Source organism: Lepidochelys kempii, chromosome 6 (assembly GCF_965140285.1).
Source record: "Lepidochelys kempii isolate rLepKem1 chromosome 6, rLepKem1.hap1, whole genome shotgun sequence".
In the NCBI taxonomy this organism is placed as follows: Eukaryota; Metazoa; Chordata; order Testudines; family Cheloniidae; genus Lepidochelys; species Lepidochelys kempii.
The window spans coordinates 17,334,160-17,346,390 of NC_136385.1; the positions used below are offsets into that span (position 1 = coordinate 17,334,160).

The following is a 12,231-nucleotide window of genomic DNA, read 5'->3' on the forward strand; positions in this document are numbered from 1 at the left end:
GCTTTTCACCACTCATTCCTAGTTTACATTTTCCTCTTCACTAATCTTGGATAATGGAGAGGGGGACGGGGGGGAGAAGGGGAATGATGATTAGTGAATTTCCACTTCTGGTTCTCATGCCTTCGCAAAATATTGCCAGTTTAGAATTGCTGGAAAACGTTAAAATCCTAAATTCAAAAAACCTTTTCATTAAATTTAAGAAAAAAGTTTCATTAGAATTTTTAAAAACCAAAGTAAGCCTAGATTGCCAAACAACATCCCCTTAACCTAGGAGAAGCACTGTTGCTCTCTCAGCTGCTGTATGCCGGATGGCTGTGAATATGCAGCACCTTGCAAGGTCCACCTGCAGGCCAACCATGACTGCAGGCTGCATTCAGGACCTATTCCCTTCATACTCCCCCAGAGGAGCATACTGTCCTAAAGAGGAAGAGGTGGAGCTATGGCCACACTGCAGCTGCACATCACCATTTGGAGCAGGCCTGACACAGCAGGGGAGGGAAGTTGCTCCTGTTGAAGTGGTATAGAAGGATGTAAGCAGTGTCAGGATGAGCTCCACCCTGACATCTGGTGGTGAGGTGTGGCAAGTTGTGGAAAAGAACTTCAGGGGCCGATCTCATTTGCATAGGCACACCCACCACGCCTAGAATGAGACCATAGCTGCCCAAATGGTCACTTTGGCTGCTGTGGGATCCCCAGTGTCTCTGTTATTGGGGCAGGAAGAATAAATTGTTATTACCCTGATTATGGGAACTGTGCTTGGAACTGTACGTGGCCTTTTGTTATGATGGAGGGATTCGCCATCAACTAAGTAGCACTCGCTAGGCAAGGGTCATGGGTTCCAAAACTGTGTGAATGGAGAGAGGCTGGGGACAAGTATTAATACTTGGTGGCATGGGCCCCTTGGTGAGGGCCTTACATGCTGATTGCACTTCCTCCTCTCTCCACTGTGGAATATCAGAGCTAATTTTGATTTCATTAGAAGTCTAGTTATAGGCTGCTGAGCTCACTTTGGGCTGACAGTGCACCAGCACTGGGGCTCCCCTACTATAAGCTGAATTCACCTAAGAACTGAAATCACTGAGTGTTGTGTTAAGTAGTGGGGGAGCCTGAAGATATATTGTGGAGCAGTTTGCGGGGCGGCTGGTGAAGCAGTTCGATGCGGAGCAGTGTGTGGATGGCAGGAGCTGCTTGTGGGCCGTGGAGCTGAGTGAAGGAGTTCGTGGGGCGGCTGGCGGAGCGGGGGGCGGCTGGCGGAGCGGAGCGCAGCTGAGCGGAGGAGTTCGTGGGGTGGCTGGCGGAGCGGAGCGCAGCTGAGTGAAGGAGTTCGTGGGGTGGCTGGTGGAGCGGAGTGCAGCTGCGCGAAGGAGTTTTGTGGGGCGGCTGGCGGAGCGGAGCGCCACTATGGAGCTATGGGGCGGTCAGCTTCAGCTCACGTAAGGTGCCTCTTACCCCCGTCCCATTTCCACCCAGGTTGGGAGGTAAAGCTCCGCCGATAAACTTTCGAACTCTGGGGCTGCCCTGACCAGGGACAGAGACTTTTGGGGCATTGGACTTTTGGGACTTTGGGTGATTTGGGGTTGCTGGACTCAAGAACCAAAGGGAAAAGGGCATGCCCCAATTTGCCTGGGGTGGGGTTGTTTTTGCTCATGGGTTGTGTTATGAATCCTGTTGGTGGTGTTTCCCCAACATAATGCCACATTGTTTCTCTCTGTTATTAAAAGACTTTTGCTACACTCAGACTATGTGCTTGCGAGAGGGGAAGTATTGCCTCTTGGAGGCGCCCAGCGGGGGTGGTATATATTTGTCCCAGGTCACTGGGTGGGGGCTCGAGCCGGTTTGCATTGTGTTATTGGAATGGAACCCCTAGATATTGAACCCGGCCCTTGTTGCTGCCAACTCTGACGGGCAGAAGGGTTACAAGTAGATATTCTCCTTCTGAATTACAGGGGACAATTCTGTCTCTGTGAGGCTTCCTCCCCAAGTTCCATGCAGAAATGGTGCAACTCTGCACCATCCCTTGCTGTGAGCAGTGCTTAAGTGCCACAGCCGAGCTCAAAGAAGGTTAACACAATTATTGCTAAGGACAAATGGTCTCCCCCCCTTAACCAAGCTGGGAACACCAACAGTCCCTCCCCTGCATTTATTGGTCTCTCAAAGTTTTACTTAGCCTTTCAGGGCAAGGTTAGTGTGAAGGTGGTGATGGGGAAGCGAACTGTTGGACTGCAGAGGACACTGTTGACCTTTATTTTAAAAATATTTTTAAAATAAAATTTCAAAACAAGAAGTCATTTTGAATCAAAAATCAAAGTACTTCATTCCAAAAATGAAAACAATTGGGACAAGTGTCAAACAATCCGTTGAAACCCATGGGAAGTTTTGGTTTTGACAAATCAGCATTTTCCAACAAAAATGGTTTAAAAGTTCCTGACCAGCTCTATTATTGACTCCTGAGCAAGATGGGTGACTTGTACTTTAGTGATCATTTTTCCTCTTCATCCCAAAGTCAGTGGGGGACAATTTATCTTCTTCTTTATGGATACATGCAGATCCCATAGGGTGCTATCTTGTCACACCTTCTGGTCTAATGCATCTTAGAGCTTAGATGTAATCTTCACTGTCCACTGTAGTGAGTATGGTATTACTGATGTATTTAATGTTGTGCATCAATGCAGGTTCCAAGGCAATAGGTCCTATAAAAAGTGAACCATGTATATGTTTGGAAACTGGCTAGTATAATACAGCTTTGGACCACGATAAGAATATACACATATAATTACTGGTGCAGCATCTTAAGGCAGTACAACTTTATTCACACCATAAAAAGCAAAATAAAGAGATAATTGCTCTGGCAAGAATTAGAGTGCTTTGGAGTTCTTTGGTCAGGAAAGATTTGCTTGAGGGAAGCAGACAGAACACTCAAGTGAGCCACCCAAATTTTTTAGGCATGTAAAATGAGCTCAGAACAGCCAAGTCTTACCAAAACCAAGATTCAAACAGGACTGAGTCAACTGAGCCAAGAGCCAGAGTGGATCATCGCTGCATCCTTCTCCCTCTATCCCTATTGCACATTCTATCTTTGGAACAGGATAAGGACACAAGTTACAGTACATCAACTAATACATGAGAAGATCAATATTCAAGGTAAGAAGTAGATTAAGAAAACTGGATCTAAATCTGCAGAAGGATCAACGTTCTGTGGCTTGTAAGAGGGAAATTCCTCAATGTCACACAGTGTCATTTGTCAGGGTGAGGCAATATACACAGGGATTAGGGGATATGGGTTTGTTCGGGGAGAAAAATAAACTGTATAGAGGATATATTCTTTGGTCTTAGAGAGGTGGTTATATCAAGAGGAATAAGAGAGAGCCAATCATCAAGCAAGGAATACTTATAGGAAAATCCAGAGGAACCCTTGGAACAAATATACACACACTACAAAACAATTATGGTAGAGTTGTTTTGTACCATAAAAGCCTTTTAAAATAATGTATAGCGTTTTGGGTGTTTTTTTAAAATAACAGTAGTATTTTTAGAATGGTTTATTATAACTGGAGGCAGATATAAATAATTCAGATGGGAGAACATACATGGGTTGGAATGAGAGGGGAAATGACAAGGTCAATGAAAGGGAGAGAAGGGTGATTTGGGATGAGCATTCTGAATCAGGGTACAATACAGAATAAAGATGTAGTGCTGAAAGATCATAAACAACCTTCATCCACACAGCATTCTAACGCACAGAATTATGTAGAATCATCATAGAACAGGGTGCATACTGTATCTCAAAGTGCTGCAAGCTCTGGAGTGATGGCTTCACAAACAATAGACAATACTTGCTCAGGTATGTATTCCAGACAGTTGCACAGTGACATGCAGCGTACCTACCAGGTGATGTACTGTGGGGGGGACAAAGAATTGAGAATTCTAAGGTTACCTCTTATTTTAAATCATCCCTCTGATCAGCCCACTTAAGACGACAGATCTAAACTCCATCTTTACCTATGGAGTGGAAATGTCTTCCCAACAATACCAAAGTGTCGTATTATGGGAATGCCAGTACCAACTATACGAACAACTTCCCCCTCTAGATTATTTACACAATAGTTTCCAAGCCTTTTGTAAAGTAATGTTTTTTTCCCCTCTTCAGTTTTTCAACTCTCTCATGTCTTCTATGGTTGCAACTGAGCACGTATGTACTTGTCACAAGAGCCACGATATTTGTGCTACAGAAAAATTACTGCCACCAGCCATCTCTTTACTGCCTTTCCCCATCCTCGGCTATGAGACAAGCAGGTCAGTAGAACCAAGCTATCATGGTGGTAAAATCCTGCTCTGATACAAAACTCCATCAACCATTCATGATAACAAGTAGTAACTACTCAACTCAGTACCTACCACACGATTTAGTTCTTCAGAGCATTGTACAACAATTCTAGCCTAGTGAGAAGCTGTTGGTATTAATGTATTTCAAAACATAAAATGAGATTAACTGACTTCCCAAGAGCACAAAGTAAGCCACTGACAGAGCTGAATTAGAACTCAACAGCTCCTGCCTCCCAGGCCCACATTTAGACTTCTCAGACTCCCCAGCTCTGCTCATTTATGAATGGAGTACAGGCACATTGCTACTATGGGTTGAGTCAGACACTTTCACATAAACAACACTGCACGTCCCTAAGGTGGGCACGACATGGTTATGAGCCAGGTAATAGATGAAGGCTAAAGGTCATGGACAAAGCAATAAATGAAGGCTAAGTGTCAACAAGGAGATCAAGTTGTGGTATACATACATTTAAAAAGATCAGAACGAACTATATTCATTTTATGAAAAAATCTGATGAATATGTCCAAGACTGATTAGAAAAATGACAGTAACTTGGAGTCCAGAGACGTTATGGTCCTCCAGGAATATCCCAACAATCCTTGACAGGGTAGACTTGAGGATAGCTTTGAGCAAGTCTCTGTCTATCATGGCCACAGTTTTTCTTTCCATAAAAATTCCAGGATGAGGACCCTACTCAAGTCCGTGCTTTTGACACGAGATAATAGAGGATGAAAAACACAACCACCAGTCCAGCAGAAACGTAACAAAGCAGTTTGCGATTATCCCTTCCTGAGCGTGTCATGGTGGAGAAACGTTTCACACTTCCCGTCAGCAGGCCTGTCACGCTCATGAAATCGGAGTCCTGAGGGAGACAGAATGGTGAAATGGAGAAATTATAAAACAAATGGGGCTCTCTCTAGAGAGTGCTACTTTTTAAAGCAGAACCATTTCAGTTTCTAGCTGCCTATGGAACTGACTAACTCCTAAGTCTAGAATCAAAAAAGGAAAAGAAAAATACAAGCAGCAATCAGTCTTTAAGAAATCAGTGTCCGGTACTCCCACACTCAGGCTCCACGGACAGAATATTGCCTTCAGTTCATTCAATGCAGTTAGATATTTGAAGGTCAAATAAAGTTCTATTAAATGCAATGCACACCCCCAAAATATAACGCCAACCTATGTCAATGCAACTTTTGGTATCTTAATTGCACACAAACCAGAAAATGCAGAATTAAAGGTCCTCAGAGCAACCTTAGTTTTGTCCTATTCTACGTATGCATTACGACAGGGTCCTCAATTATGTCATACTACGCACCACACACAGTATAGCTCGTAATACAGAATGCTACTTATCTATCTTTAAGGGCTTGTCTATACATGGAGTTATTCCTGATTCCAGGTGTGGAAACTCTTACTCTGGATTAAGACTTCCCATACATGCAGTTAATTGGGGATAACTCCATGCATAGACAAGCCCAAAGGTTTAGAAAAAGGTGCAGTTTCTTGCCATCAGATTATAATGTTATTTGCAGACTAGAACACCATATTGCTCAGTGCTGTGCCATCAGACCATACTGTAATGCAAATTCTCTCCTCTCAAGCCCCCCTTTTCTTCTCCTGTCTTTTGTTTCGGTCTTCTCACATAATTACCATTGTCAGCAGTTCCTTTTCCTTACTCAAAGCTCTAAAATCTACTGCTGTTCACTCTTCTAATTAAAGCTTCTCCTAACCTCCAACCTTCCCTTTCTCCAAGTGCTTGGAGAGAAGGCGATTTTTTCAGTCACCTCTCAGAGAACCATATTCTTGAAGTCCGGCAGTCTAAAGTGCGACTCTGGATATAGCACAGAATGTACTTTTCCTTGATTAGTTCTCCTTTCTCATGATAGCTATTTCTTTTTTCCTCTTCACCTTTGACTTCAATGCAGACTTTGGACCGTTCTTTCCTGCTACGCTACCTCCATAGACGCGTAGGCATCTCCAGTTCCCTTGTTTACCAAAATTGCTGTTCATCTCTAGTAGTGGTTTCTCTTCTGCATCAAGAACCCTCCTATACAGAACTTACCAGGGCTCAGTTATTGGCCATATGCTTTCTTACATCTACTTTCTCCCTCTCCATTATGATCTTATCACTCCCATTTTTATCCTCTGCTATAGTTTTTCAGCCACACTCAGGTGAACATGTTATCCAATAACTTTAATGCTGCATCCTTCCCTCGAGTCTTCCTTAATTATACGTAATTTGTGGCTTCCACTCAACTCTCCTCCAAGACATTTATTTGAAATGCTTCTCAGATAAAAACACAAATTAATCTCCTGAACATACCTTGTTGATTTAGAGTCAGATGAAGGCCTTTTGCCCATAATCTTGCTGCTAACCTTTACCATCAACCTCCATTCTCCTCTCCTTCCCAATTCTGACTTTGTATGTGACTGTATGGATCCCATCCCTCTTGAAGACTTCATATACATCTTCATCCCATCTTGCTTTCAATCCTGCAGTTACCTTCTCTATGGCCTCCATGTTGCAGCTTCTCCAGACTCCAACATGTACAGAAAAGCAACTGCTTGATCTTGCTCATCAAGTAACAGCATGACCACCTTAGTCCCATCCTCAAACATCTGCACTGGATTCCCTTCCTTTCAGAATTCTTCCAAAACCCTCAGTGGGTAAGCTCTATGTTACAGATCTTCTCTCTCTGTTGCTACTATACAATTTGTATATATCAATTTAAGACTGCAGTGGGGGGTGAAATTAAGGGGAAATAAATTGAAATTAAAAATATGGAGGTTAAAAAGTAAGGTCTTTTTCCCTAGAATGCTAAATTAGGGCATCTGCTAGCCCACACAATGTATAGCAATTTCAGCCTTTCCTGAAGTTCCTGGATCTTCCATCAGCAGCCAGTGTTTAGAATACATAACCAGATTTTATTTTTGTTTTATAAATTATATTTGTTTTTCATAATACCTGTAGAAGTTAAGGTGGTAAGTGGAAGGAATAAGATACTTGATAACATGAGCAGATACCCATTTGCACAGAGTCCCAGCCTCAGCACTTCCAAAAAGAGTAGTGAATACAAAGCCCTGATTAATTCTATGGGTTTCAGAGATTATGGGAAGTAATCCTGACATATTTATAAACACTTCCAAAGTTACAAACAAAAATGACCAAGAAAGGCCTATATCTGAATATTATCTTGAGGCAGAGGTTTTAATCCCAATAAGTAGATAATCTCCATCTGTATTTCTAAAATACATTGTCCTGTTCCAATGGTTCCTGTTACTAGTTGCTAGCTGTGTTAGTCTGATCAGACACAATGATATTAGCAGCTGGTAGGCTTCTGTTGGACTATGTACCAAAAAGCCCATACAAAATAGCTTCACATTTATCACCCAGCATTTGAGACGCTGCCAATTTCAATTGCTAGAATTTAATTTGGTGCCGTTTATGGGGGTTCTATGAAGCAAACAATTAAGACAACTCTTGAGATTCAGCACAGAGGTTTTCACCCCTTATGGACTTCTATCAGTTTCTTACCGTGCCATCCAGATAGCGGTTTTGATCCTCAGCATCTTTGTCGATATCCAGTGCCAGCTACTCAAGACAGAAGAAAGTGTCAGCATCTCCAAGTGAAACAATCAACTCCTAACATACTAGAAGCTGGTGAAATTCCAAGCACACATACAAGAGTGGCTCATCACTCCTACCACCTCCCACACATACACACAATGTGTTTGTTGAGTTCAATGTACACACCAATAGTTGCAGTAGAAATTCCTGAGATCTCCAGAATCAGAAATTCAGCTCTACAACCAACTACAGACAAACTTTTTTATATGAAGTCACCATGCAAATACTGGGAAAGTGAAAATGGAAAACAGACTCCAGTATTCTGCTAACACTGTGGTCTCTGCATTAAGAAGTGTACATAAATCAAGGTTTTTCAAGCCAATGGAACTGATTTAGTCCCAGAATTATTATATGAATATAATGAATATGAATATTTTTAATATAGCTTTATTGAGACCTTCCAAAGAAGGCATCCTTAACAATATATCTTTGTATATCTTGCCCCCACCCCCCAATCACTTACCAAACCTAATTCCTTCTCTGGATGCCACTAAAACCAGAAAATTTTGTACCCTGGAACATAGTTAAATCCCAAATAAGGGATGAGGATTTCAATAAAATGCCCCAGGACATTCCAATAGCAAAAATTAGCTACCTGACCAGTCATAGACAGTGATATACTTAAAAGCTTCATAAATAAGACAGCGCCATGTAACTTACTATGTGCTCTCAACATTCACGACGTAAGACAGTAAAGAAAATGTATGATGTGAAGTTAGCAACTAACCGATTTCAGCCTGGTGACCTTGGTGGCTAGATTGTCCGCCATGCGCTTGTTCTCCACATCTAGCATATCATCCACAGCACTTGGACTCTGACCTGAAAAAATCCTATCGGTTATGATACAACAAATGGCAGTGTATTTACTGGTTAAAATGGAGGAATGGCGTCAGGATTTCAGATTTCTATTTTCAGTTCTACCACAGACTTGCTGTGACACCTTGGGCAAGTCACTTAACTTTTCTATGCCTCCATTTGCACAGTCGTAAAATGGGGATAATAACGCTTACCTACTTTGTGTAGGTATTGTAAAGATCAATGCCCATGAAGAACTTTGAAATCCTATGATGAAAAGGTGCTACAGAATTGCAAAGCATTACTACTAAAACTTTATGGAGCTTTTAAGAGTCATTTACAAGGAACTACGGAAAACACAACACCAAAGCTTTTGAGAAAATGCCTTCTTTTTAAGGCTGCTTTTCAGACAAATGCTAAACGGAAGGTTATGCAACTATGAGCAATATTATTTCAGGAAACTATTTCAGCCCTGAACTACTGTGCCAGGTATCACTGGTCTGAAGTGAATAGCAAATTCACCAGACATTTGACAGACAAACAAAGACACTTTCTACATCTGAGTCCCTGCTCTTAAAAAATGCCTAATTCTGCTCTTAGCTGCAGAGATGCATATTTTGGAAAAGCTTGGGCTTAAGAGTTTGCATGTGATATGCAATAACAAATAATAGTGGTTTGTTCTTCTGCAACAACTTCCATCTGAGGATGTCTAAGAACTTTGATGATTTGCGCCTCGCAACCTGTATATAAGAAACTGTACACTAGCTTACCTAACAAGACACCTGTACAAGTAGCTTCTGAGCCACTGCAGATTTTGGTGCCAACTAAACCATGCCTCAAAAGGAGTATTACTTAAATGGAGGACCCACTGCTGAACTCTTGGGGCAGCAGAGGAGCCTGCAGTTCATAATGAGCATGCACACATGAGTCCAAAACATCCCCCACCAATCCTCAGTCCATCACACAGCTACACTTCAAACTATGGGGATGCAGGCAGTATCTTTTTAGCATTAAATACTCTGAACCCCTACTGCCCAAATGGAGGCAAGCAAAGTGACTAACAGGCACCTGCAGTCACATGAGACAGAGGGAGCATTGTGTGTCCTCACATGAGGGCAATGACTAGGGAGAAGAGGAATCTAGAACGGGGTTCTCAACTTTGTTGTTTCTGAGCTCCTCCCTGCCCCCCAACATGCTATAAAAACTCCATGGCCCAGCTGTGCCACAACAACTGGTTTTCTCCATATGAAAGTCAGGGCCGGCATTAAGGGGTAGCAAGCAGGACAACTGCCTGGGGCTCGATGCCACAGGGATCCCAGCAAAGCTAAGTTGCTCAAGCTTCAGCTTCATCCCCGGAGTGTTGGGGCTCAGGTTCCTGGGCTGCAGTCCTGCATGACAGGGCTTTGGCTTTCTGCCCTGGGCCCTAACAAGTCTAATGCTGGCCATGCTAGGGGGACCTCCTGAAACCTGCTCACGGCCCCCATTGATCTAGAAGAGTCCATTGGAGAAACCGCCATGGCAGTGGTTGCAGGAGGGAGGGAGGCGGAGGAGTAACCCACCTTCCAGAAGGTGGACTTTAAATTTAAAAAGAACAAGAGTACTTGTAAAAAGAAAAGGAGTACCTGTGGCACCTTAGAGACTAACCAATTCATTTGAGCATAAGCTTTCGTGAGCTACAGCTCACTTTATCGGATGCATAGAATGGAACATAGAGTAAGATTGTGTGTGTGTGTGTGTATCTATACACAGATAAGTTGGAAGTCACCATACAAACTGTGAGAGGCTAATTAGTTAAGATGAGCTATTATCAGCAGGAGAAAAAAACGTGTGTAGTGATAATCAAGATAGCTCACTTAGTTGACAAGAAGGTGTGAGGATACTTCACTTAAGGAAATAGATTCAATATGTGTAAGGACCCAGCCACTCCCAGTCTCTATTCAAACCCAAGTTAATGGTATCGAGTTTGCATATTAATTCAAGCTCAAAACTTTAAATTTGTTTTACGAAATTACTATTTAGAAAACCCCACAATCACAAGGTGCTTAAACAACAAACCAAAGTGACGGCCTGATCCTAAATTCAAAACTACCAGCAAACCAAGCCAACCCCATCCACACCTATTTTGCACTGACGTGCCCCTCACTGCCCCACAGACCCACACCTAACCAACTACCCACCCCATATCTTACCAGCACGGGCCCCATTGTCCTCCCATCCCAATCTCTTACTGACAGGCACCTCCCCACGCCCACCCTCCACCCCATACCTTACTGCCTCCGTGCCATGGGCCTCATTGTCCCCTCAGCCGCCCCCAAACCACAGCAACTCCCTGCTCCCATCTCTTCGTGCCAGGCCCCCACCCCACTGCCAGGCCCCCGCCCCGCCGCTCCCTCTCCCCAGGCGGGCGCCCGGGCCCGGACAAATGGCGGCGGCGGCGGCCCGCAGTTGGGCCCGGGGCTGCCGGTCGCCCCGGGGCAGGAGGCGGCAGCGCGCGGAGCCCGCCCCGGGCTCACCTCGGCCCCAGTCCGCCATGGCCGCGTCCGGCCTCGGCGCCTCCGTATCCGGCTTCGGCCGCGGGCGGGCGGCTCCGGTTGGCGGGGGCGGGGAGCCGCAGTGACTCCGCCTCCCGGGGCGGGGCCTCCCCTGCCACCGAGCCCCGGCGGCTGCTGCGGGGGAGACACCGGCCCCGGAGCGTCCCGCCCAGCAGCCCGTCCCCTCGCCCCCCCCCCCGGACAACTGGGCCCGTCCCCTCGCCCATTGCCCCCCTGCCCGGACAGTCCCGTTCGCAGCCGGCCCTGGACACTCGGTTCCGATCCAGCCTCCCCCCCGCTGCTGCCCCTCGGCTGGCCGGGCAGGGTGGCCGGGCTTGCCCATGCTGGGCAGGGTAGGGGGCCGTGTCCCACCGGCTGGGGACCCACGGGCAAGAAGGTGGATTAGCCTAGGGTGACCAGATGTCCCGATATTATAGGGAAAGTCCTGATATTTGGGGCTTTTTCTTATATAGGCGCCGATTACCTCCCCCCACCCCGTGTCCTGATTTTTCACATTTGCTATCTGGTCACCCTAGATGCGCCCCTTCTGTCTGATGGCTGAATACTAGTTGTGTTAGACCCATTGCAGTGGGGCCCCACGCCGGACTGGGTGCGGGTCTACAGCAGTAATACACCTGTGTGAGGTGTGGGTCTTTGTAGGGCTATAACCCACCCCAGCCTCTCACCCCTTTGGGTCAGTCATAGAATCATAGAATCATAGAATATCAGGGTTGGAAGGGACCCCAGAAGGTCATCTAGTCCAACCCCCTGCTCAAAGCAGGACCAATTCCCAGTTAAATCATCCCAGCCAGGGCTTTGTCAAGCCTGACCTTAAAAACCTCTAAGGAAGGAGATTCTACCACCTCCCTAGGTAACGCATTCCAGTGTTTCACCACCCTCTTAGTGAAAAAGTTTTTCCTAATATCCAACCTAAACCTCCCCCACTGCAACTT

General features: G+C 45.0%; 1 protein-coding gene across 1 annotated transcript; it reads right to left on the reverse strand.

Moving 5' to 3' along the window:
• Positions 1 to 3,524: 3,524 nt before the first annotated feature.
• Positions 3,525 to 11,389, reverse strand: BET1L (Bet1 golgi vesicular membrane trafficking protein like). Its single transcript, XM_073346977.2, has 4 exons — positions 11,261 to 11,389; positions 8,680 to 8,771; positions 7,860 to 7,916; positions 3,525 to 5,186 (listed from the first exon to the last, which is right to left on the reverse strand). Exons 1-4 carry the CDS (start codon positions 11,277 to 11,279, stop codon positions 5,019 to 5,021), a joined length of 336 nt encoding a protein of 111 aa, XP_073203078.1. The 5' UTR covers positions 11,280 to 11,389; the 3' UTR covers positions 3,525 to 5,018.
• Between the last annotated feature and the right edge of the window lie 842 nt (positions 11,390 to 12,231).

What these genes read in the sequence shown, in the direction of transcription:
- BET1L (XM_073346977.2), bottom strand. An exon ending in AGGTCACCAGGCTGAAATCG is followed by an intron (nt 7,917 to 8,679) that starts GTTAGTTGCTAA and finishes TGTCTTGAGTAG; the next exon opens with CTGGCACTGGATATCGACAA. An exon ending in ACCGCTATCTGGATGGCACG is followed by an intron (nt 5,187 to 7,859) that starts GTAAGAAACTGA and finishes TGTCTCCCTCAG; the next exon opens with GACTCCGATTTCATGAGCGT.